The sequence below is a fragment of the Muntiacus reevesi genome, chromosome 22, assembly GCF_963930625.1.
Source record: "Muntiacus reevesi chromosome 22, mMunRee1.1, whole genome shotgun sequence".
NCBI classification, from domain to species: Eukaryota; Metazoa; Chordata; class Mammalia; order Artiodactyla; family Cervidae; genus Muntiacus; species Muntiacus reevesi.
Window position 1 is genome coordinate 514,692 of NC_089270.1, and position 25,735 is coordinate 540,426.

The 25,735-nt window shown below is 66.9% G+C and overlaps 1 protein-coding gene across 5 annotated transcripts; it reads right to left on the reverse strand.

Moving 5' to 3' along the window:
* CTBP1 (C-terminal binding protein 1) lies at nucleotides 1-24,581 on the reverse strand. 5 transcript variants are annotated; one of them, XM_065913956.1, is made up of 10 exons: nucleotides 24,368-24,581; nucleotides 17,093-17,279; nucleotides 15,336-15,490; nucleotides 7,107-7,251; nucleotides 5,334-5,540; nucleotides 3,360-3,574; nucleotides 2,361-2,491; nucleotides 1,687-1,814; nucleotides 1,046-1,163; nucleotides 1-876 (listed from the first exon to the last, which is right to left on the reverse strand). In XM_065913956.1, the coding sequence occupies exons 2-10, from the start codon at nucleotides 17,097-17,099 to the stop codon at nucleotides 690-692; spliced, it is 1,293 nt and encodes a 430-aa protein (XP_065770028.1). In that variant the 5' UTR covers nucleotides 17,100-17,279; nucleotides 24,368-24,581; the 3' UTR covers nucleotides 1-689. The 5 variants fall into 5 exon arrangements, with proteins under 5 accessions (XP_065770028.1, XP_065770026.1, XP_065770027.1 ...); XM_065913954.1 differs by having other exon boundaries at nucleotides 17,093-17,283; XM_065913955.1 differs by lacking the exon at nucleotides 24,368-24,581 and adding an exon at nucleotides 22,532-22,670 and having other exon boundaries at nucleotides 17,093-17,283.
* Nucleotides 24,582-25,735: the final 1,154 nt, after the last annotated feature.

Genomic DNA, 25,735 nt, shown 5'->3' on the forward strand with positions numbered 1-25,735 from the left:
TCTTTCTGGGACTTTTATTTCTTTAAAATAATTCATACAAATGGTTACGGTCACAAACATGATTTTAACCAAAATATTGCTAGCCTACCACATCAGCAGGACGGCACCGCGGGCCGGGCGCCGCACCCGCGGCCACGGAGAGGCCGCGCGCTCCACCCGGCTGCCTCGCGATGCCGTCTTCGTTGGAAACAAGGGGTTCATGCCAAAGTTAGGAAAGACAGCCTTGGTTCTGTTTTTCTAAATTATTCTAAAAATAAGACAAGCAGGTAGAAAAAACAATGCACTGTGTGGCGTAAAAAGAAAAATGGGAAGGATTCATTGTCCTGAGAAGTTTGCCAACTGCCTGTCTGGGGCGCTCCACACACAGGAGGAACGGCCGTGAGCAGCGCCCGGCCGCCCCGGCTCCCCTGCCGACAGCTGAGCAAACACACCTGTGACGTTCTAGAGGCTGTACACAGACGAGGACATTCGGGGAGAGTGAACTACTAACTTCTGCTGCTGAACGAGGACGCGGAGGACTCGGGGCGCGGCCGGCCCTCGGGACGGGACAACTACAGTCGACGCGGGAAGCGGCGCCAGCTCAGCCCTGGCGCCCGGCCCGCCTCCGGAGACCCGGCCACTGCTGGCACCGCGCCGCACACGCCCGCCCAGGGCTCGGCCGGCGCCCCGGCTGCAGAGTTCCGGCCCGGCTACAACTGGTCGCTCGCGTGGTCTCTATCCGCCTCGGGCTTGACAGTTTGGCCGGGAGAAGGGGCATGGGGAGGATGGGAGACGGGGGGCAGGCCGTGGGACAGGGACATCGCGCTGGGGACGATGCCCTCCACGGCGGCCGGGATGCCGCTGGGCGCCACGCCCACCACGCCCGGGGGGTACCTGCTGGGGGAAGAGGCGGCGCGTGAGCCCGGGGGGCGCCCCGTCCAGCCCCGCCCCGCTCCGCGCGGCCGCGACCCAGGACGGCGCCTCATCCACCGCCCCGAAAGCAGCCGGCCGCTCCAGCGCGCGTGCCCCAGCCGCCCCCGGCCAGGGGGCCCAGAGCCCCGCTTGCCTGTAGGCGGCCCCGTTGAGCTCGGGGTGCACCACGGCGGGGTCCACGCTGGCCCAGTGGGTGGCAGCTGCAAGGTGGTCCTTGTTGACGCAGTTCTTCAGGCTGTCGGGGATCCGGCCTGGGAAACGCGGGGAGCGAAGGATGGGGCCCGTGTCCCGCAGCCACCAGGACCCAGGGGGCTCTGACGGGGACAGGGCCGCCCCCACGGGCGCACGGCCCTCAGGCAGAGTGGGCCCCGCCTGTCAGGTCAGGGTCCCCCTCGAAGCCTCGGGCGGGCGACCTCAGCTCACTGGTGCCTGCTCAGACCGGACGTTTCAGAGCTGACGGGCCCGCCCAGGACGCTCACACGCACGGCAGACCTCCTCAAAGGTGGGCAGACACATGAGCCCCCAGGACCGCGAAGGAGCATCACAGACGCTACGCCAAGAGCCCCTGCGTTCAGGGTCTGCGGCGCGGGAACGGGAACGGCAGGCCCTGGTGGCTCTCGTCTCCTTGCGCGCCCCACCCCGTGCCCCGCCCCCACGGCCCACGGCCCCGCCCCCATGGCCCACGGCCCCGCCCCCGCGGCCCCCTGCAAGAGCCTGGGGCGGCCCCGACTCCCATGCCCCACACCCTGCCAGACGCGGCCCCGACCCGCCCACCTGTGATGGCTCTCCGGATCTCCCTGGCCGCCTCCTCACGCATCTCGATGGAGGCCTGCTCGCTGTACCAGGCCGCATGCGGGGTGCAGATCAGGTTGGGCGCGTCCTTCAAGGGGCCCTGGCTAAAGCTGCACAGAGGTCAGGGGCTAAAGGTCAGAGCGTGATCTTGGGAGCCCACCCCTCCCTCAATCTGTCAGATCTGCCCAGCCCCTCCCTGACCGCAGTGGGGAGGGTCTCAACTGGGGACACGCCCAGCCCCCTGCGGGTGACTGAGCTCTCAGACCTGGACCCCTGAACACCCCTGCAGGCTCCAGGGGTGAGGACCCCCCGGGCCCTGCTGCCCGACAGCCTCTCGGCCGGGGCATCTACACACAGCCACCTGGGGGCCCGCGGCCTCGGACTCTTGGCAGGGGGCCCTGGTCTCAGCCCTCCCCCTCCCCCAGGTGCAGGACCCGGGGCTGTCCCGGCCCACACAGCTGAGCTCCCCTCCCGCTGAGACCTGGCTTGGCCCTGGAGGAAGGTCTACCCTAAGCCAACCTCAGGCTGCGCAAAGGCAGGGCCAGGAACCCCTGTGTGGGCATCGCCCCACCCTCCACCAGGCCAGACAGAGGCCAGCACCGGGCACGAGCAGGGCGGGCACCATGCCAGGGGCCCCAGGAGTCGGCGGGAGGCACCTGAAGGGCTCCGACTCATGCACGTCCAGGGCTGCGCCGCGGATCCGCCCCTCCTTCAGGGCCTGGGCCAGTGCCTTCTCGTCCACCAGGCCGCCCCGGGCCGTGTTCACCAGGAAGGCCCCTTGTCTCATCTGGGAAGGACAGACGGTGGATCTGAAGGCGCCCCCTCGCTGGTTCTGGGAAGGAGGCTCCCCCTGCTCCAGATGGGGCATTCCCTGTGACCCCGATTTCACCCCAAGGCAGCGCCCCCCTTCGAGGGGCTCAGGAGGCCGTCCGAGGGCACAGGGCTCTTCCCTGGCTGGCTCCTGTCTGCTCAGGCCTCACTTGGTTCTCACGCATTGCTCGCCTGACCAACTCCCTGACCCCCAAGGCCAGCCCAGCGCGTGGGAACGGCGTCCGGTCTCACCCTCCCCAGGGCTGGGGGCCTGGGGCAGACAACAGTCAGGGCTCCACATGTGCATACAAGAGTCTGCATGCACCCCCATGCGCACACACAGAAGTGTATGTGACCACACGTGCATGTGTCCGCATACGTGTGTGAAAGTCGCTCAGTCGTGTCTGACTCTCTGTGACCCCGTGGACTATAGAGTCCAGGGAATTCTCAGGCCAGAATCCTGGAGTGGGCAGCCTTCCCCTTCTCCAGGGGATCCTCCCAACCCAGGTCTCCCACACTGCAGGCCGATTCTTTACCAGCTGAGCCACAAGGGAAGCCCCACCATATGTGCATGTGTATGTATACACACCTGGATAGACACAAATGCAAAGCGCGACTGCACACGCTTAGAAACATGTATACACACGTCTATACAACCATGTGCACACACGTGGAGGGCCACTGTCATCCAAACTTGCCCACACCCAGGTGTGTGCACTGCACGCGCTCACAACACCGAGGCCTGTGTACACACTGCCACTTGAAAGGCCCGGACCGGGAGGGGCCCGTGCAGCGTTAGGCCGGCCCCGCCCCCGCCCCGCCCCCCGCGGTGCCGCGGCGCAGACCTGCTTGACTGTGAAGTCGTTGATGAGGTGGTGGTTGTGCTCGTTGAGGCCGCAGTGCAGGGTCACACAGTCGCTGTGAAAGAGCAGGTCCTGCAGCGTGCTGACCCGCTGCAGCCCCAGCGCCCGCTCCGTGCCGTCCGCCAGGTAGGGGTCGTAGAAGAGCACGTTGAAGCCGAAGGCCTTAGCCCGCAGCGCCACCGCCTGCCCCACGCGCCCTGGGGGGAGAGGGCGTCACCCGGGCTCCTGCTCAGAGGCCAGGCAGCGGGAGCGTGGGGAATGAGGCTTCAGGGAGAAGGGCCGGGGCCTGGGGAGGACGGGAGCCCAGCGGACCTGCCACAGGCAGCACCGCGGGGGCTGGAGCAGCCTCTCATTCTGCGGGCGGGCGACGCGGCCAGGAGCCCCTGCTCGGCCACTTCACTGCGGCACCCAGCTCCTCAAACCCACGGAAGCCCAAAGAGGACTTCCATTTTTATGAACAAACATGGAAAGTGGAATTGTGTGTCTGGCAGCTGCCACTGCACAGCTCCTGGGTCCCCGGGAGCTGCACGCAGCGCCTCAGGGTGGAGCCATCACGGCTGCAACCCTGGCCTCTGCAAGTGACACAGGTACCAGAGATCCCTCCTTCAGCTCACGCCCCCGGGGCCACCGCTCTGCTTTCAGGCCAAGGGAACCAGAACACAGGCTCTGGGGGTCCCGAGAGGGGCGCAGGGAGGGCAGAAGCAGACGGCCAGGGCCGCGGCCCCCAGGGCAGCTCTGACAGCCTCCAAGAACGACCAGGAGCCTGTGAGGATGCAGCCTCCAGGGCCTGACCACCCCGCGGTGTCTGCACCAACACTGTCTAGACGGAATGTGGCCCCAAACCCACTGGCCAGAGACACCCAGCCGCCCCACCCTCCTGGCACCCCTTCCTCCTCCTCCATCAATCACGCCGAGCGGACCCACTGGTCCCACCCTGGCTGGTTCCAGGCACAGGGGCCCCGTTGCTGGGTGCAGGGTGCTCGCGTGGCTATGGGGCTCTGACCAGCCCTGGTGTCTGTGTGAGCAGTCCAGCAGGACAGCAAGTCACATCAGGAGTGGGACATCCCCACGTCCTCAGACTTCGTGGTCCTGACCTGAGCTAACGCAGGTGCGTCTCTGCCCTGCAGCATCCCACGGCTGCACAGGCGGGGCCTCTGCCGTGGAGAACCCTGGGGATCACAGATGGGGCCACAGGAGCTATGCCCCCAGGCAGGGCAGGCCACTCTGTCCACACTCGCCCTCCCCCGCCTCCCCAACGCCCAAGGCCCGCCCCACCCCTGCACCTCTCTGCTCCCTGGTTTGCTACCTGAGCCCAGGGCGCCGGCCTGCAGGGCACGAGAGCCAGCGAGGGAGACAGCGAGCAGCCTCCCTCCACCCCGGGCAGGACTCAGGGCAGCCACCTCGCCCCCACCTGACAGCCCTGAGCTTTTGGGAGCGTGGATGCCCACAAGCCACTCACGACACCGCCCACAGGGCACACATTACCCCGCCCAGAGCACTGTGACCCCGCCCACAGGGCACATGTGGCCCCGCCCGCAGAGCACTGTGACCCCGCCCACAGGGCACATGTGACCCCGCCCACGGGGCACATGTGGCCCCGCCTACAGGGCACATGTGGCCCCGCCCACAGAGCACTGTGACCCCGCTCACAGGGCACATGTGGCCCCGCCCACAGAGCACTGTGACCCCGCTCACAGGGCACATGTGGCCCCGCCCACAGAGCACTGTGACCCCGCCCACAGGGTACATGTGACCCCGCCCACAGGGCACGTGTGACCCCAAGGGCACTTAACACCCGGGTGGGCGTGTGGCCCCGCCTGCTGCTCCTGGGGCAGCTAAGAGACCCGGCCACCCAGTGCTGCTCCCTGCCTGGACAGACGTCCCAGGTGGGGGACCCGCCAACAGCCCAGCCGGCCTCTCAGTCCACAGGCCCCTGCGGGGTGGAGGCCAGCGCACCTAGTCCGATGACGCCTAGGGTCTCCCCGCGGATCCTGGCGGCTCCGGAGGCCACCTCCCGGATCTGCTCGACGCTCTGGACGCGCGTGCCCTCCCGCAGCGCCTGGTGCAGCCACGTGGTCCTGCGGTACAGGTTGAGGATGTGGCACATGGTGGAGTCGGCAGTCTCCTCCACAGACGCGGCCGGCACATTGCAGACGGCGATGCCTGGAGATGCGAGACACACAGGGCCATCACTGGGATGGTCCTGGGCGTCGCCAGGGGCAGCCCCAGGGACAAGTCCTGGCCTGGAGGCCAGATCAAGGCAGGTACCTGCCCCTGCCCTGAGGGAAGGCTGCCCATGGGTCCAGCAAACAGACAAGGTGGGGATGACAGAGGCCGGGGGGTTGCCCGCCTGGACCACAGGCCACCGAACCTTCCTGGAACAGGGTCTCAGCCAGGTCACTCCGCCCGGAGCAGCGGACTCCCCACCCCTTCAGCATAAGGGAGAACGGGGTGGGGGGTACGCGGGAGACTGAGCAAGAAGAGCTGGAGTCCCCATCAGACTTGGAAGCAAGGCGGCAGGCCACCCAAGACAGGAGGCCCCGCGGGGCTTTGGAGGGGAGGACCACCCAACACAGCCCAGACGTCCCTGGATGAAGGACAGCCCCAGCGGTGAAATCGAGAGGCATAGAGGCCCAGCTCCGTCGGCAGGCATGAGGCCCAGCGGCACGCCGGCTCGGAAAGCACCTGGAGTGCCGGGCGACAGTGGGGTGAACACTGCCAGATACAGTGCGTGGCCGCCGCGTGGGGACAGGAGACGGCGGGGTGGACGCCGCGTGGGGACAGGAGACGGGGTGGCCGCCGCGTGGGGACAGGAGACGGCGGGGTGGACGCCGCGTGGGGACAGGAGACGGCGGGGTGGACGCCGCGTGGGGACAGGAGACGGCGGGGTGGCCGCCGCGTGGGGAAGGAGACGGGGTGGACGCCGCGTGGGGACAGGAGACGGCGGGGTGGACGCCACGTGGGGACAGGAGACGGGGTGGACGCCGCGTGGGGACAGGAGACGGCGGGGTGGACGCCGCGTGGGGACAGGAGATACTGCGTGGGGTGGACACTGGGGTGACAGAGCTCCACAGGGACAGGCAGGGTGAACCCTGAGAGGCAAGGCCACTGACAATGCAAGCGGTTCTCACTCTGCAGGTCTGAGCTGTCAGTGACCAGGTGACGTGGCTGAGTGAGTCCTAACCTCCCGCAAGGCGGTGACCAACACAAAGGAAAAGGAGAGGCCCGAGCATCACGGCAGGCAGGAAACTCCCCAACAGAGCCCAAGTAAGTCTGTTTTCACAAGTGTGAGACACACGTGTGCTCGAGGGTGTGTGCACACGAGCACAGGCACCCCCCATACGCACACCAGCGTGTACACACTCCCATGTGTCCTGAGTCACAACATACACTTCCTTTCCCGGCCCGTCTCATGAACAAGGACGTGAAAACCCTGACACAAACATGTCGGCTGCCCCTGGACGTAGGCCCCTGCCCGAGTCCCCAGGAGTACCGCAGGAGGGCGTGCGCACTGCCCAAGGCCCAGGCCTCCTGAGGGACAGTGCCGCCAGCCCGCACCTGCCCAAGGGGAGCTGGCACAGGGCCCACATGTGGACAGCCGCGTGGACACCAGGCCCCAGGCCCCCTCCACGCGGGCAGGCGCTGAGAATCAACGGACGGGACCAAAAGCAGCGAGGCCGTGCCTGGGGCAGCAGGCAGGGCTGTTAGGGAGGGTCCCCAGTGGCCTACCTAGGTCCCCGGCCGACTTGATGTCGATGTTGTCGAAGCCGCTGCCGATGCGCACGATTATCCGCAGGGCCTTGAACTTCTCCAGGTCCTCCCTGGTCAGCGTGATGGTATGGTACATCAGTGCGCCCACGGCCTCGTTCAGGACCTGCAGCAGGGGGAGCGTGGTGACCGGCGCCGCCCCGTGGGCACAGCAGGCTGTCCGGGTGGGAGGCGGCCCGATCCCCGCGTGAGCCCCTGCCGTGACCCGAGGGTGACGGCGACCCAGCAGACACGCCAAGGACACCTGCCGGGTCTACAGGGGGACAGGGCTCTCCTGACTGACAGGGAGGTGGGGAGGGGGCTGCCCTCTCCCTGGGCACCGGACACTGCAACAGATGGAAAACGAGAGCACTGGGAGGACCCGAGACCCCCAGCACCCCCGATGGAGAGGGGAGCCAAGCCGCCACACACGACCTGCTCCCCAAAGAGGAGCCGCCGCGGGGCCCCCACCCCGGGCAGTGGCCCCCAGTCCCCAGGCAGTGAACACGCAGCAGTGGGCACAGCGCCCTTTCACGCTGGGAGGGGCGGACCTGGCCCCCCTCGCTGCCGCCGCACGGGCCGCTCCCCCTGGGAGGGCCGGGGGCGTCGAGGGCGGACACAGGTTTCAGGTGCGCTCGGCCAAGAGGCTGGCCTGGCCAGCGCAGACCCCGGAGGGGCCTGAAAGCTCGGTCTCTGTGCCCTGTGGAGCGTCACACCATCCAAGGGGGCTGAGGATGCTTGCAGGGAGGGCAAGTGCATCTCAGCAGGGCCGCCCCAGGTAAGACCCATGTAAGCAGGTAGCTGCCAGGGTCTCCTAAGAGCCTGGCACACAGACCTCCCCACCCGTGGGGTCTGCCCGCAGCTGCGGCCCATGCAAAGCCCCTACCTGCGCGCATGCACGGCCCCACTCAACCTGCCGCTGCTGCTAGCACCAGGCCACCAGCGAGACATGTCTGGCTGGGGTTGGGGCCACAGCCCAGAGCCCGGGACGAGGGTCCGCTCCGGATGTGCTCAGAACAGCCAGGGACCCAAGGGTGGGGCCCTGGAGCTGGGCCACCTGGAGCCAACGCATCATGGACTCAGGACCTGCCGCAGCTGGGGACCTGGTCTACCCCTCCCTAACGGGCTGGTACAATCCACGACGTCTCAGAGGCCATGGGGAACCCGTGGGACTGTCTGCCGCCCGCCCCTCTCCGGACCGAGTGTCCTGCGCTGACCCGGGCTCCCCCGTGGGGTGGAGGCTGCTGGCCTCCCGGGGCTGCACAGGGCTGAGGCAGCAGCTGGCCCAGGCAGATGCAGCTAGCGCGGGGCGCAGGTGCTGAGGGGGGCACCCCAGGCAGGAGCCAACAGCCTCTCAGACAGGCAACAGCCCTGGACTCATCTCTCCTACGATCACAGGGCCCCCCTGAATGCAGTTTCCTCGAGGCTGGCGTGGCCTTCCTTCCTGTTCTACTAGCCAAGGGGGCCCAGAAGCCACCCCCCAGGGGGAGAAAGGTCCAAGGCAGAGACGGCCATCAGCAGGGCAGAGGGCCCGAGGCCTGGTCCTGCAGGGAGCAGACACGTGCCGCCAGACTAGCTCAGGCCCTCCCTGCTCAGAGGACCCAGGGATCCCAGCCCGGGACACGAACAGGCCGCCGGGACCACGCCGAGTGCCGACAGCTGCCCCGGCCTCCCAGGAGGGGGTCAGACGCAGGCCTGGTGAGCAGGGCATGAGGCAGCGGGCGGGCATCAGAGGCAGGGGGGTCGTGGGAGCACGTGGGGCGGGCGGGGCATGGGGCAGGGCATGCGGCCGGGGCGGGATGGGTGGCGGGGGGGCGGGCCCCTCCGGCCGCCCTGCGCCGTGTGGCCAGCCTGTGAGGAGGCCCCCGGGGCTGGGGGCGGGCTGTGTGTGGACAGAGGCCAGTGCCCACTGTGGGCGGGTGGATGCTGGAGCCGGGGAGGCAGACACAGGAGGGGAGGCCCCGCGTGAAGCCCGGTCTGGCCTGGACAGCGGGACGCGTGTGGCCACAGCTGAGACAGGGCTGTGTGTCGGGGGCGGGCGGAGGCAGGCGGGGTGGGGAGGGGCCTTGAGCGTCCGGGGCTGCGAGGCAGCAGGCATGGTCCAGGGCTGTCTGGAAGGTTCTGAAGTTTGTAGACCGTGCAGCCCCCACGTGCCCACTGGTCTCCCTGAGGTGACAGGCGGCTCCCCACAAACCTCCTCGGGCTCTGGTCCTGCTGTTACCGCCCCGGGCACATCCGCCCATCAGTACCACCCACCCAGTACCTGGCGATCCCAACGTCACGTGTGTTGAGTGAGACACACGCCGGTGGGCACCGTGATTTTAGCTTTAACTTTAGACAGCATATTAAAAAGCAGAGACATTAGTTTGCAGACAAAGGTGCATCTAGTCAAGGCTATGGTTTTCCCAGTGGTCATGTGTGGATGTGAGAGTTGGACTATAAAGAAAGCTGAGTGCAGAAGAAGTGATGCTTTTGAACTGTGGTGTTGGAGAAGACTCTTCAGAGTTCTTGGACTGCAAGGGGATACGACCAGGCAACCCTAAAGGAAATCAGTCCTGGGTGTTCACTGGAAGGACTGGTGTTGAAGCTGAAGCTCCAATACTTTGGCCACCTGATGTAAAGAGCTGACTCATTTGAAAAGACCCTGATGCTGGGAAAGATTGAAGGCGGGAGGAGAAGGGGACGACAGAGGATGAGATGGTTGAATGGCATCACCGACTCAATGGACATGGGTTTGGGTAAACTCTGGGACTTGGTGATGGACAGGGAGGCCTGGCGTGCTGCAGTCCATGCGGTCAGAGTCGGACACGACTGAGCGACTGAACTGAACTGAACTTCTGGTACGGCTCACCCACATACGGTCCTGGGTTAATCCCTTTTTCCACGCCTGGTCCTTTTTCTACCGAGCATCCCTGGAACCAGTCCTAGGTGCAGTGTTCTCAGGAGGGAGCCCGGACGCCTCCTCCCAGGGCAGCCCCACAGTGCGCCAACCTCAGGGCGAGCCCACCGCAGGGCCACTGCACCCCATCCAGGCCCTGGGCCCCGCTCCTGCTGGCTCCTCGTGACCCTCGTCCTGGTTGCAAAGTGGCCACAAGACTCCCGGGTATGCCCTCAACCTCCCAGGGTCCACTCCCACCAACCTCCACCTGCTGTGTGACCAGCTTGTCACCGACCCACTGTTGTCAAATCCACGGGGGCTAACAGGCCTGCCTGGCCGGGCACTGGCAGCAGCGGGACCCGAAAGGTGCTCACGGGCACCAGCCCAGAAGTGGGCCAGGGCATGGCTGGGGGGCTAGGCATCTCCTCACCTCGAGGCTCCCCTCCTAGCATCTCACACGCACACACGTGTGTACACGCACACACATGGACACCTGCACACAGACACAGACACACACACACACACACAGACACCTGCCCACAGAAACACATGCATACACACGTGTGTATACGCAGATGCACGCGCACATAGACGCGCATACACATACGGACACCTGCACACAGAAACACATATGCACGCACACAGAGAGACACGTGCACACACGCATACAGACGCCTGCACAGAGACACACACACAGATGCACGCAGACACACGTACAGATACCTGCCCACAGAAACACATGCATACACACGTGTGTATACACAGATGCACGCACAGACGCACACACACACAGACACCTGCACGCAGACACACACAGATGCACGCAGACACACGTACAGACACCTGCCCACAGAAACACATGCATACACACGTGTACACACGCACACATATCGACGCCTGCACACAGACACACATGCACACACATACGCGTGCACATAAAGACACATGCACGCACACAAGTGTGTGCACAAACCCTCAATGAGGCTCAGGGCTGACTCCCAGATGGCCCCAGGGGTTTCCGGATGACAGCCCAGGTGGAAGGACGGTGGGCTGAAGACTGCAGCCCAGATTCTCGGGGGCCTGCCGGAGCACCACCAGATGAGCACGAGGGGAGCTGCCCCGGTGTCCATGAGCCCCCAGGGTGGGGATGGGTCACCTGCTCCTGCAGGCTGCTGGGCTTTGTCCACACCCCTCTGTTGCCTACTCTCCGCTGGGACTGTCTCATTCCTGCCCGCTGAGGGGTCTGTTTGCTGCTAATCCCACAGTGTGTGCACTGCGGCATCCCTCCATCACCCCCCTTTCTTCCCTGCTCTGTGTGATTTGTTTTGTGGGGAGACTTTTGGACTGCCTCACAGCCAGACAGCCCCTCCTTTCCACACGTGACCTGCAGAGCGGCCGCACTTGGTTTTGGCTGGGGTGGGGAGGGGGACGGCCCCTGTGGACACGCCTCTCACTCCCGGATGTGGCGCGTGAACGGGGCGCTGGCCAGCGTCCCTCAGGTCCCCAAGCGGGGCCCCCACCAGCGCAGCTCGCTCTGAGTTTCCCTGCACTTTAAGTCCTGCCTCACGCAGCCTCGGCATGTCCGTGCTGGGACTCCGCTGACCAGGTCCCCACTGGAGCCCTGTGACCCCCCCCGAGCACGCCTGTCTTTCCCAGCTGGCCCAGCCCTCGACGGGACCCGAGGCCTCCCTCTTCCATGGCCACCTCCACCTCGTGGGGGCCTGACTTTCCCCTAAGAGCTTCAGAGGGAGTGGCCAAGGGGCGAGACGCCCCTTCAGGGTCCGTGTGCCAGGGAGGGGGGAGCAATCCCAGCTGAAACCCTTCTCCCAGGATCAGCACACCTGCCTGGGGCCACTTTGGTTCTCGTCCCCCACCCTGGCGCTGGTGAAGCCTGAACCCTGAACCAGGGCCTCTGGGGCCCCGGACACTTGTCCTGGGTTCATGGTGGGAACATGGGAGCCTCCATTCAGCTCTGAAGTTTCTCTCACATTGTGGTGAAAATGTCCAACATCCAACCAGCTATGAAGACAAGCTGGTGTTTCCCCAGTGCCTGCAGCCAGGTGGTCTAGGGACCCCGTCAGCTCCATAGCCATCGGGGTCCTGACTTCTGTCTTGCCGCCCTGCTGTGCCCAGGCTCCCCGTAGCTTCCCCTCAAGGTCTGGGTGGCTGCCCAGGCTCCAGCCGTCACATCTGGTTCCTGCTGGGCTGTGCTCAACTCTGCGGCCCCTGCACTGTGGCCCGCCAGGCTCCTCTGTCCACGGCACCTCGCAGACAAGAGCACTGGAGTGGGTGGCTGCTCCTTTCTCCAGGGGGTCTTCCAGACCCAGGCATCAGACCAGCGTCACCCGCGGCTGTGTTGGCAGATGCGCTCCGTGCCATTGTGCCACCCAGGCCGGCAGGGAGAGGAACGGTGGCTCTGCACACGCAGGCTGCAGTGCCCCCGGCAGGACTGGGCACCTGGGCACTCCGGCTCAAAGTGAGGGGCAGAAACGGGAGCCCGCGAGGGCGGCTGCACAGGGCCTGGCGTCCCGGGCAGTCTGCGTCTCTCCATGTTCCTCATCGCTTCCACCTTCCCTCTGGGCTTCCCAGGACGTCTTCCAAGCTTCCTGCTAAAATGTACGTCTTTCGCTCCTGTGTTTAGCTTCCAAGAGCTCCTCTGGCTCTCCCGGGGCGCGTTTCTCGCTGTGCCCTGCGCAGTGCAGTCAGGCGTCCCTCAGGCCAAGGGTACGTCACAGGGTCCTAACGCCTCTGCTGTCTGAAGCAGAAGGCTCTGTTCCCCGGACACTTCTTCCGCCTCTTCTCAGACAGGCAAGGCCTCAGCGTGGCTCCCGCGGGTTTCAGGATGTAGAGGGCTGGTTGGCGGGGGTTGCCGCCTGCCTGGAGGGGCTGGGGGGTGGGCAGAGCTCGGTGCGGAGCTGAGGGCCCTGCCCCTGCCCAGGGGCCTACTGAGTAGCTTATTTGGGTTTTATAGTAACTGGTTGAAATAGTTTTGGTAACTTACAATTTTAGAAGACACGTTATATCTTAGGTTTCCAATTCACTGGCAAAACTTGCTTTAACATTGCTCACAGCTTTTAGGTTTGATGGGGTGATTCTCTCTCCGCTGTGCTGGGTCTCTGCTGCTGCGTGGGCTCTCTCTGGTGGCAGCGAACGGGCTGCTCTCCGGGAGTGGTGCGCGGCCTCCCGCGCACGTGGGACCTTCCCGAACCAGGGGCTGAACCTGCGTCCCCCGCATTGGCAGGCAGATCTTAACCACTGGCCCACCAGGGAAGAGCTGCTTATGATTTTTTAAAACTTCTACCTGTATTATTTCTTTTTATCTCTATTGGTTTTTCTAAACATATCTTTTCAGTGTGAAGCAGCGTTAAGACTCACAGGAAGCTGCTCACGGGTCACTTTCTATCGGAGGAGCCGCCGCCTCCACGCAGGACTGCCGTCGCCACAGAGAACACCCTCCCGTCAGCACGTGACCCCAGCCCCTCGGCCTCCCAGCCACGGAGGCAGGCCAGGGTGATGACTGGCCGCCCCTGCCGGCCGAGGCCAGCGCCCAGCTCGCTCTTCCTGCTCCTGGCCGAGTGGGCACCGCGGGCCCTGGGCCCCGGGCTGAAGGCAGCCCAGCTCCCTCTGGTTCCAGCCACCAGGCACAAAGCCAGCCGCTGGGGGCTCTCGGGCAAATCCGTGTGGACATGGGGCTTGCTTCTCGAGGAGACAGACCAGCTGTGGGCCCGCCGGGCAGGCGGCCCAGGCCTGCTCTGCTTGGGTGCCCACCCACCTGAGCTCCGGGGGCCGCCACCCTCAGCTCTGGGCTTCGCCTTGTCAGTTCTGCTCCTGGCCCATCTCTGCCCTGGGTCCCTGAGGTTCCCGCGGGAAGCTGGTTCCCGCCTCGGGCCCTCACCCGGAGCCTCTGCCCACGGCCGGCCGCCTTCCCACCCACGGCTGCCCAGGTGGCCGGCAAGTCTGCCGGCTCTCACGTCAGCACTGCTGTTTCAGCTCTAGATTTTCCCACGCCTCTTCTGCTCTCGGCCCCTCCTGACTGTCCAGGCTCGGTCTCCACATCGTGGTTGTGGCAGCAACCACCCCACTGGCCTCGTGGGGTCCCTATGCTGACTCTGTCTCTGCTTCCACTCAGGTTTTTTTTTAATTCACTCAGTTGTGTCTGATTCTTTGCAACCCTATGGACTGCAGCCTCTGTCTATGGGATTCTCCAGTCCAGAATACTGGGGTGGGCTGCCATTCCTTCTCCAGGGGATCTTCCTGACCCAGGGATTAAACCTGTGTCTCTTAACGCCTCCTGCACTGGCAGGCGGATTCTTTACTACTAATGCCATCTGGGAAGACCAAAAAGTGAAAGTGAAAATGTTGGTCGCTCAGCCTGTCTGACTCTGCAGCCCCATGAACTGCAGCCCGCCAGGCTCCTCTGTCCATGGGATTCTCCAGGCAAGAGTCCTGGAGTGGGTTGCCATTCCCTTCTCCGGGGGATCTTCCTGACCCAGGGATCGACCCTGGGCCTCCTGCGTTGCGGGCAGGTGCTTTACTGTCTGAGCCGGATGCCCTCGCTCAGTTCTTTCCTCCCCTGCGGCCCAGTAATCTTCGTCTGTGTGCTGGGCGTCGCACTAGCCGTGATCTGCACGATGACTGGGGCCCAGGTTGACGGCCTCTCCCCACAGAGAACCATCGTCTTCCTCCTGCCAGCCTCCCAGGCACAGGGTGGGGGCCTCTATCATCCACGTTCAAGGCTTGCTGTGGGTGGTCCAGGCCAGATGTGGACACGTGAGGGCAGGTCTGGTCCCAGCACAGCCTTTCTGCAGCAGCCCAGCCCAGAGCCGGGATCCAGCAGGGCTCCATGTTCGCTGGCCCATGAGGTGCCAAAGCCACCCAGCCTCTCAGCCGCCACTTCCAGCCCGACAGGTGTCCCGGCCCGGCAGGTGCGGGCTGAGCACCGCCTGTTCTCCCTGCAGCATCTGGGCCTCTCCCAACCCTGTGGGCTCTCCAGCTTCCTCAACTGACTCAGGGGAAAGGCGGTTCTGAAGTCTGGTCGGCTGTGACTATAGACAGAAACCAGATTAACGTACTCCCGTCCCGGGGAGCCTGGAGCCTCCAGGACTCCACTCGTGAGAGTTGCGACCACACGGCACAGATCAGGGCGACCCGGCGACCACCGCCGCTGTCCTCAGTGTGGGGTGGGGGGGAGAGACCCCAGCCCCTGCCAGCACCGCCCACCGCAGCTGAGCCCCAGGGGCCACTTTCTGGGGAAGAACAGTTTACAACGGAGACGTCCCCACGCCTCCCGACAGGCCGGAGGTGCCTGCTCCCCGCTCGCCTGCCCGCCGTACCTTCTCATGGATCTCCTGTGTGGACTGCGCGTCACAAAAGGCCACCGTGGCCACGTCCTTCAGGATGGGCATCTCCACCGTGCAGTCCCGGCCGTCCAGCAGCGCCACCAGGGGCCGGGGGTGCATGGGCCCATTCATGATCGGAGGTCGGACGCCTGCAACGACAGTGCCAGACGCTCAGCTCCCTGCTGGGACCTCAGCCCACCTGCCGCGGACATGATGCAGCCCATCCCGAGGACTTCCAGTTCTGTGCGACCAGCCACTGGAATCTTTGTCAAAAATAAACTAAAAGCCAGGTGTGGTTGCTACAGCTCACTGCCACCTAACGGGCTGCTGACGGCGGTGACGCCCCCACCACAAATCAGGGCCCCAGGGAACAGAGCCCCAGGCCCCCTGCACTCAGACATGCAGGCTGGACCGTGGCGTCTCGCGGACGCGCCTCATGTTTCTTTTTCAGCCCAGGCTGCAGCGTCACTGCCCCGAACCCAAGAGGGACCCAGCCGGCTGCAGCCAGAACCACCTCTGCCTGCAGGTCTGAAGAGCAGGAAACAGCAAAAGCAGCAGAGCGTTAAGACGCGGGAAAGCAGCCTGAGCACCTCCCCTCCCGAAACAAATCCGGGAACGGCTGTCAGAAACTCCCTCCTTCTGCCTGAGGCCCAGGCAGACACGCGAGGGGGCCGCTTCTACGGCCCGCGTCGGACCCCGACCCCGCACCCTCGGCAGAGCGCCAGGCCCCTCCGTCTGCGGGAGACACAGTCACCATAGCCCTGGTCTCTCCAGCTCCCCCGGAGAACAGAATGTCTCACTGAGGAACATCACTCACGACGGATGACACACGCCCACCCACAGCCGCACTCAGCTTCAACTTCGCAAACCCCGACCTACGCAGCCCCAAGAACCACGCCCTCGGGTCCAGGGGCCTCTTAGCCAGAAGGCGCTGGCGGAGCCTTGAGTGAACCAGCTGGCAGGACACGCAGATGGGAGCCCTGCCAGAGGACACCGATCGGGGGGCACGCGGATAGGAGCCCCGCCAGACACCCATCGGGGGGCACGCGGACGGGAGCCCCGCCAGAGGACACCCATCGGGGGGCACGCGGACGGGAGCCCCGCCAGACACCCATCGGGGGGCACGCGGGCGGGAGCCCCGCCAGAGGACACCCATCGGGGGGCACGCGGGCGGGAGCCCCGCCAGAGGACACCGATCGGGGGGCACGCGGGCGGGAGCCCCGCCAGGCACCCATCGGGGGGCACGCGGACGGGAGCCCCGCCAGAGGACACCCATCGGGGGGCACGCGGACGGGAGCCCCGCCAGACACCCATCGGGGGGCACGCGGACGGGAGCCCCGCCAGAGGACACCCATCGGGGGGCACGCGGGCGGGAGCCCCGCCAGAGGACACCCATCGGGGGGCACGCGGGCGGGAGCCCCGCCAGAGGACACCGATCGGGGGGCACGCGGGCGGGAGCCCCGCCAGAGGACACCGATCGGGGGGCACGCGGGCGGGAGCCCCGCCAGAGGACACTGCCCGGCAGGGCCGGGGCGGCAGTGACCCCCGGCCACGGCAAGTCTGCGGGCAAGCCCCAGAAGCCTGCTCCCGCCTGCAGCCTGGCCGGCACCTCCCCCGGGGCCCTCACCAGAAGCAAAGCCCAGGGCCAAGGCGAGGGCCCCTGGGGCGTCCCTGGCCTGACCCCACGCGCTCGGTGACCGGGGGCGGCTCCTCCTCCTTGGGCAGCCTCACGCTCCCGAGCCCGGACCAACCTGCCATCTCTCAGTATGGGCGCGGCTCCCACGACCATGAATTCGACGGCTCAACGCGGCTGTCTTCAGAATCCCCCGGCAGGACCGCGGCCTGTCACTGCGTGCTCATCCCACGTCTTTAAATCTCGAACCAAAGCGCCCAGGCGCCCGTCCACGGCGGCCACCGCGGCCCGCACCGGGTCAAAGTCTGACTAAAAATCAAACACAAGAGACACGTTAAGCACTCCTGAGACCCAACTGGACCCCCGAGCCTGGTCCCCGCGGCCTCGACCCGCGGCGCCAGGCAGCACCTGGCGTGGGAGCGACCAGCTGGCCACGGCCAGGACTCAGAGGCTGGATGCTCACCCCAAAGGTCACATCCACATGCCCGGGACCCCCCCGAACGTCACCCTGTGCATGAGCTGGGAGGGGTGGAGGGTGGACAGCTCAGGGAGCAGGTCTGTGGCCAGTTCTGGAAGCTTCTGTCTCATGGGGCCCATCGCTTCCTGGGCCTGGGATGGGGGAAGCAGACTGGGCTTCCATGGAGATTGCTGGGGAGAGCCCCCGGGGTGCACATCCCGCCCTGGACAACCCCCTCACAGCTGGAGGTGGGGGCTCCCCAGGCCAGTGTGCACATCGGCCCCCTTGGGTAGCGTCCTACGGCCGGGCCTGGATTCAGGCGCGGCCTTCCCCAGACAGCTCCAGGGGGCAAGACGCCTCTGCCCAGGCGGCATGGCCGGGCCATGATGGGGCCTGCATGCGGGTCACACACCATCGGGGACGTGGGCTGAGGATCAGGGGATGGGGGTGAGCGTAGACCACCCAGCCCCCACCCCACTGTCTCAGGGTGAGGCCACCCCCAGCACGGGGCGGACCGTAGGCGCCTGTCCCCCTCACACCAGCCACCAGGAAAGGCCCTTCCTGATCTGGCCCCTCCCAGCAAGTCCTGACCAGCCGGCCAGGCCACGAACCCAGGCCTTCTCACCCCGCCCCGGGCTGTACAGCTGTGGCGGGCCGCACGAGGCCGGCCCCACAGGCTCCAGGCCCCGCAGACAGTGACGTCCAGAGGCCCCCCACCCCCACCTCCCATCTGCGCACAGCCCTTCCGAGGGCAGGACGACCAGTCATGACCCACACCTTGGGTGTGCCTGAGTCCTTCCTGATCCAGCCCCTCCCAAGAAGTCCTGGCCAGCCGGCCAGGCCATGAACCCAGGACGTGGCGCAGGGGCCGCCCACTGTCAATAGCCCCTCCGTCGGCAGCCTGCTCCCCTCCAGGCCCACCACTTGACGGGCGTCCAGCAACAAGCCGCTCCCATCACCAGCTCCCGTGTGGCCTGGGGGTCACCCCCATGTGGCCGCATGGATTGAAGCCCCCCTGCACCTGGGTCCTGCGTGCCACCTGCCACATGCCCACAAGTGGGGGTCATGACGCCTTGGACCCAGGTCCCATCCCCGCATAGAGGACGGCAGCCCCATCGTGAAAGGACTCGGTGCCCCAGGGCCGTGCAACCTGAGCCTGAGACACACGCTGGCTTCCCCTCACACAGAGGAGCAGCGCTCCTCTCTGAAACCACAAAACACGGGAAATCGGTGTTTCCGTGGTGCAAACGGCGATGCTCCTCTGCCTTAACTTCACTCCGTGAAAACTGTCCTCAATCAGCTGTCAGACAGCAGGTGTCCCCCCAACACCACAGACACAGCCCCGGACAGGACACCACCCCAAAGAACCACAGCAACCTCACCGCCAGGCCCCAGGCCTCCGGGCCTCAGCCTCTCAGGAGGTGCTCGGGGACAGGGACGGGCGGGGGGGTGCCCAGCCAGGCGGCAAGCTGGCTGCTAGGGATGCTGGCCCCCCTGGGGGTCTCCCAGGCTCAGCAGAGCTGCCTTGGGGCCCCAGCTTCACGCCCAATGATGGTATCACAACCAGGGGCGGGGGGTGTTCTGCCAGCTGCGACAGCCCCCCGCCCCACCCCGTGCTCCGACAGGCAGGGCCAGGAGAGGGCACTCAGGACACTCAGCCAGCCAGACTGCAGGGGCAGCACGGGGCAGACACAGCGGTCACCTCCGCACGGCCGAGTCGGGTCAGCCTGTGTGCTGCCTCTGCCCACAGAGACCCGCGTGTGCAGGCGGTGGGACTCCAGGGGGGTTACAGCCAGCCGTCTGCCAGAAGGCTTCCCCCAGCCTCCTCCCTAAACCCCAGAGAAACCAGGAAGCGGGGGGTGCCCGATGGGCCTACACGGTCACTCGTGGGCCCCCAGTCACCTGCAGCCCGCCCACCGAGGGCCGGGCTCCGCCCCTCAAGCGTGGCCCCACGCGGTGCTCTCCTGGCCCTGCTGCGGCAGCCGGGACCCTGGGCTCGTGCCCACCGCCAGCCCACCCGCCGTGAAAACGGCCTCAAAAGGAAGCCCTGCTGCGCTGAGCAGCCTGAAGGGGCTGGCACGTCCCTCCCCACGGGGCAGGGGTGTCCACCCACTGTGGGCTCGGGCGCCAGTCTGGACAGGCGGAGAGCCCTGGGCAGAGCTCAGGCCCAACGCAGACCTGAGGCGCCCCCCAGCGGGCACTGCGGGTGGACCACGCAAGCCTGCTCCATGCTGGCCCCAGGGCCCTCTGGTCAGGAGGGCGGCTTCCAGCGGCCAAAGCTCGGGGATTCGACTGTCCAGTCGTGCTGGAAATAACGCAAGACCGCGCTCGAGAAAAACTTCCAGGCTAGCGCTGGGCACACTCATGGGGGGAAAACGCTAAGCCCCACCTGGTTTCCAGAAACAGGCAAATAGCACCCATAAGTGACCTCAGTGCTCAGGATGCTGACGGGACAGCCCAACACAGGGCCGCAGGGACAGGCTGGGGGTCGTGGTCACGCCCGGGGCAGACCAGCAGTTAGCCTCAGGGCCCCCCAGTCACCCCGCCCTGTGCACCCCGCCAGGAGCCCCCTGGCCTCCGGGGAAACGGCGCCCCTTTAAAGAGGATGGAGGATGCCTGCAGGGAGCGAAGCCAGCAGGCATGGCCCCGTGCGTGGCACCGGGACACATCCCACACCCCCTGTGGGTGCAGGGCTGTCCTGCCAGGCCCCCGACCCCACCCTGACTGGACGAGTCTCAGGGGCTCCTGCTCTCGGCCCGCCCATCTCAGGAGAGCCACGGGGGTCTGCGCCCCCCGCACCAGGGAGCAGGGGTAGGAGTGACACTCAGGGGAAGGGGTCATGGCCAGAGGTCCCCCACCCTGCAGATTCCAGACACACCTGCCCCCACCCTCTCCAGAAACTGGGCCCTGTCTGGAGGTGGGATGCACAGCTAGCTCCATGCAAAGAAACTCTGGGGACAGAGGCAATAGGGACGCCCCATGCCCCCTGGGTGACTCCAGCGACCGTGGGGAAGGGCCATCTGGGGGGCAGGCGGGACAGCCAGGGCACCTGCCAAGGCAGAGACTCTGTCCCCTAAGCGGCGGGGCCGCCGAGGGGCAGGCGGGTCACCTCATGACAGCCCCGGGTCCCCAGGTACCCACACGCCGTCCTGGTCAGCCCCAGGCCCAGGGCCCTGGGTACAGGGCCCGGCCCCCTGCCCCTCCCTCCCTGCACCTGCTGCCCGCAGGGGTGCTGTGGGGGCTCGGGGTGGGTGTGCCCGGGGGAAGGGGGGGTGTCAGGGAGACAGGCACACCTGCTGGGGGGCGGGGCCGCACCCGCTGGGCCGCAGCTTCCCACTGGACTTCGCTCTCTTTTTCCTCCCAGTCTCACCAGCCCCCCAGCCCCCCTGGTCCCCTCCTGCCCTCTCTGGTTTTGCTCAGGGATGGACGCAGGGGCCAGCTGATCTTTGGGGCCGAGAGGACACAGGCTCTGCCGGGCTGCGCTGCTGGGGGCACTCGGTAAGCACGTGGGGAGGGAGGGACTTCTGATGACCAGCCTGACGCAGGGACGGCACTGGCCCCGCGGCAGAGGACAGAGGACAGGCGCGCGGGCAGCGTGGCCACGGGAGCCGGGAGCCGATCCCGGGGGCAGTGCCCGGTGCGCACGCCTGCATCCCGCGGCATGGTGAGGGGCAGGGGACGCAGCGGCCGGTGAGAGACGAAGCCCCCCCGAGAGCCAGACACGGCCCTGAGCTCCCCCGGCTCCCAGGCAAACGCTGGGAGGGGGTGATGACTGGACCCGCGGGGCCGAGGTGGACGTCCACACCAGCCGCTGCCTAGCTCGGGCCCAACAGGACGGAGGGCTCTGTTGAAGGCCCAGCAGACAGCCACCTTGACACCCCTCCAGACCCTGGGACAGGCAGACGGTGCCCTGGAGCGACGCCACATAGCAACAAAAGGGGACGGAGGAAGGGAAGGGACCAGAGGGGTCGGCAGGGCACTCGGGCTGCGACTTGACAGCCAGGCCGAGGGGTGATGCCGGCAGCGGGGACCTGCGTGGGGGACAGACTCCCTGCTCCGTCGCGCACTCACTCCTCCTGGCTCCACACGCTGGTCGCGCGGCGCCCCTCTGGACGGCCACTCTGCCCCGCCCCACCCCAGCCACCACGCCCTGAGCTGCGTCCTCGGGCACAGTCCCCAGGGTGCGGCTGCTCTAGGAGGGACCAGGGCTGTGGCTGGCAGACCCCGGGGTCGCCGGAGTCGCTGAGCCTCCAGACTGATCACAGCACACCCCTGCATCTGCAGGATGCCTAGGGTTCCTGAGAACCCGGCCCTAGGCCTCACCGCTCCCACAGCACCAGGTCAGGGTCGCCGGCTGGCTCACACCTCCTGGTGCAGTGCTACGAGCACTGCAAAGTAAACACACCCACAGCTCACCACGAAACAGCCCCTGCTTCCTCTCCAGCCCCAGGAACTGCCTCCTCAAACTCAAGCTCCAAACTCTGTAGCCACGAACAGGGTCCCCGGTCCCACGTCCAGTCCGCCGGCCATCTCCCTGGCCCCACACCCCCCCACGCTCCACCAGGCCTCCGGCCTGCACACGGTGGCTCCCCTGGTCACCGCAGTCCCATGCCCACGCCTCAGCAGCAGGAAATGCACGCATCGCTGCCCCGGCACCTCCCCATCCTCCTCTGCGAAGCCGGCCCATCGGTCAGGACGTGCCCTTCGGTGGACCACCAGCCACAGCTCTGACACCACCGAGGCCCCCGGCCCGCCCATCGCTGTCTGCGCACCAGCAGCAGCCAGGCCTTCTCCAGCCCACCCCCACCGCCAGCACAGCCGTCTGGGCAGGGCTCTGGCCATACCGACAGGCCGGGTCTGCCTCTGGTGGGTGCCGAGCCCCTGCAGCCAAGGTCGGGGGCCCCCCCGGCACGCAGGGCTTCACAGCACCCGCAGCAGGACCACCCGCCAGAGTCAGCCTCACACCAGTGTCCTCTCAACTCCTCAGAAACCAAAAGGTGTACATGTGCCAGATAAAAGCCATGATAAGAGGCATGAGTGCGTCACCAAGACTCTTCCCCACGCGAGTTCACCTCTTCCACCATCTTCCCCCGTGCCCACCTGTGTGCACGTGTCCTGCTACCTTCAAGCTGCTCAGAGTCCCAGGAAGAACTTCATCCACATCAAAGAACACGGGGTGGGGGGGGCAGGTTCACTGTGATGCACACCGTGACTCCGAAGGTCACCTTCCTGCCTTCCAGACAGACAGTGCTGCACTCCAGAGTGACCCTGACCCTGAGCCTTGCCCCCTGCCCTCTGCCCCCCAGGCCCTAGGACCCTCCCCGTCCCCCGCCCTGCCCCTCCATCTGACAGGTGGCACCAGCCCAGTCACGTGACCCCACTTCTCACGCTCCATCCCCACTGTACAGCCACGACACAGGATCTCCAGGAGTCCACAACTATGCACCGGTCAGGGGCTCAGCGCGGATTCCCTGAGGGCCAGGCCAGTGCCCCTGCCGGCTGCGGCCACTCGTCCAGAGGCTCAGGGATGCTGACCCACAGGGCACCCCGAGCGTCCACACTGCTGGAGACAGGCTTTCACCTGAGTATCTGTCTCTGCATACATACACGTGAGACGGGGTGGGGGGAGGGGGTCCTGGGGACGGAGAAGGTGCCCCCACAAGATAGGACCTGCAGACCCCACTCTGGACCCCTCCTGTGCAGACCCAACTGTCCAGAGAAGAAGGAGGGGTGGTATCACTCCTCAGGGCGGACCAGGAAGAAAACCAATCCCATCGCACGTCCCGACTGCGAGCCGTGCTAACCAACCACAGAGAAGATCATCACCGGAAAGGAGGCTGCCCGCCACAGGCCGCCTTCCCGGCAAGCCCAGGGCCGACGGGCCCCTCTGCGGCGGGCAGGAACCGGCCAGAGGGAGCCCTGCCCGGACCCGTGGCTTCTCCTGCGTCCACAGACCTCGCAGCCCGGGGCCCCGTCTGCGGGCTCCCGGGGGCGGGGCGGGGGCGCGGGAAGCCGCGGGGGCGGCCCCTCCGCTGCCGGCCGGACGCGCCCCCACCGCGAGGGGGCCCCGGCCGGGAGACCTAGGCCTGCTCGGGGGGCGCGACAGGTGGACACGGCCCGGCCCGACGGGGGCGGAGCGCGGCGGCCAGCAAAGCACCACCGCGGGCCGCCCCCCGGTCGCAGGCTCGGGGCGCCGCCCGGGCACGGAGGATGCCTGCCCCCCACACTTGACAAAGCAAGGGGGGAACAGGGTGAGACGGACGCGGCCACAACCATCCGGCCACGGGCGGACACGGGCCCGGGGCGGGTGTCACCTCCGCCGGTGACCGGCACGGCGACCCCGCCGCCTCATCAAGTCAGACGTTTCAACAGCGGGTCCGCATCGCCCACGGGCGCAGAGCCCCGGACGGCCCGGTCCTAGAGGACGAGGGGCCACCGGCGCGCCCGGCCTCCCTGCGGAGCCCCGCTGGCAGGAACCCCGCCAGGCGGGACCACAGGGCGGACAGGCCAGCAGGGCCCGCGCCTCGGGCGCGGAGTCCCAGCCGCGACGGTCCTGAAGGCCCCGCACCCCTTTGTGTCACCTGCGCGGGCGGGCGGGGCGGTGGCGCACGCGCACTCGCGCACAGCAGCACGCGCACGCGCACGGCGCCCCTGACCCCGGCCCCGCCCCCCCGGACGCCGGCGCGCACACGCACGCAGCAGCACGCGCACGCGCACGGCGGCACCGCCGGGCGGAGCGGCGGCCAACTCGCACGCAGCAGACCGCGCATGCGCACGCCCCCCCCCCTCCCCCAGCCCCGGCCCCCGGCGCGCGGACGCCGGCGCGCACGCGCACTCGCACACAAAGCCGGCGCCCGCGCCCGCCCCGCCCGCCCCCGCGGCCCCGCCCCGCCCCGCCCCGCCCCCGCGGCCGGAAATGCGCGCGCGCGGCCTTACCGAGCGGCAGGCCCTTGTTGAGCAAGTGCGAGCTGCCCATGGAAAGGCGCTGGCGGCCGCGGGCCCCGACCAGTCCGGCGCGCTCCGCCGCGAGCCCGGCGCGTGGCGCGGCCTGGGCGCCGTCCGCCGCTCCGCCCGCTCGCCTGCGCCCGGGCGCCGCCGTGCCGAGCCGCCGCGCCGCGCCAGCAGCCGCTCCACCGGGCGGGGACAGGGCGCGCGCGCGGGCGGGGCTTCCGGCGCGGCGGCCTCCTGTTTCCAGGCGCGGGCGCCGCGCAGACCACGCGGGCGGCTGCTGGCCGCGCCCGCCCGCCCCGCCCGCCCCCCGGACCCGGCTCCTCGCCCCGCCCCGCCGGCCGCACCTGCCGGCCTCCCAGCTGCCTCCCCGCGGGCTCAGCCCGCGCGCACTCACGCCGCGGCCCCCCGGCCTGGAGCCCGCTGAGCGCCTCGTGCACCCTCCCTCGTGTTTCCATCCCGCACCCACACGCCGGCCCCCGAGCGAGCGGCGCCTGCGAACCGGGGGTTTAAGGGTCCTTTGGGCTCCTTGCGGCCACGAGGTCGGGGGAGGCAGCGGAGCCGCCCGCGGAGGGTTCCTCTGGGATAACCGGCCCTTGTGCTTGAGATCCGGGGACCAAGGAGGGCAGAGGCCTGGGCGGGGCGGCTTCCCCGAGACCGGGGCGGTGGAGGTGGTCCCTGGAAGCGGCCAGGTGTGTGGCCGAAATGGATGTAAATCCGACCTCCCCCACGCCCCACCCCCAGCCCCAGCGAGCGACCTGTGCTTCGTTCCAGAACTCCCGAGGGGGCCTGGCACTCGAGGGTCAGCAGGGCTCTCCAGGGTGGGAGGTCGCCAGGCCCCAAGGTCAAGGTGCTCTGGACATGGGCAAGGACCGAGGCTGACCCTGGGAGACCGTGATGCCTAGGGCAGGGGTGTGCTGGCAGTGAGAATGCTGTCAGGTGGCCTTGAGGACCGGCAGTGCCACTGTCTTCAGAGGTAATGGGCACACTGAACAGGGCAGCAGTGGGCTGGTGAACCGCGAGGAGCCAGCCTGAGATCCACTGGCTCTGCGTCCTCCAAATCCACAAGCCAGAGAGAAAATGTGGGTGGGTTTGATAAACGATGATAGGAGAACTGGGTGTCTATCCACAAAACAGATGCTTTTAAACTCGCACTTGGTACTCACCTGTGAGATTACCTCCGACCTTGGATTAATTAGAACATTTAGGGGAAATGAGAAAACAGGATTAGGTGAAATTCAACAAGTCTCTGAGAGAACTTTCCTGAACACAGACACAAAACCACTCACAAGGGAAAGCCCAGAACTCCAGACCTGAGCACGTGTCTGGCCCGCACACCCCTCTCCTTCTCTCAGT

What these genes read in the sequence shown, in the direction of transcription:
- CTBP1 (XM_065913952.1), bottom strand. Translation starts at nt 24,407, where the DNA reads ATGGGCAGCTCGCACTTGCTCAACAAGGGCCTGCCGCTCG. An exon ending in CAAGTCGGCCGGGGACCTAG is followed by an intron (nt 5,541 to 7,106) that starts GTAGGCCACTGG and finishes TCGCATCTCCAG; the next exon opens with GCATCGCCGTCTGCAATGTG. An exon ending in ACGACTTCACAGTCAAGCAG is followed by an intron (nt 2,492 to 3,359) that starts GTCTGCGCCGCG and finishes TGTCCTTCCCAG; the next exon opens with ATGAGACAAGGGGCCTTCCT.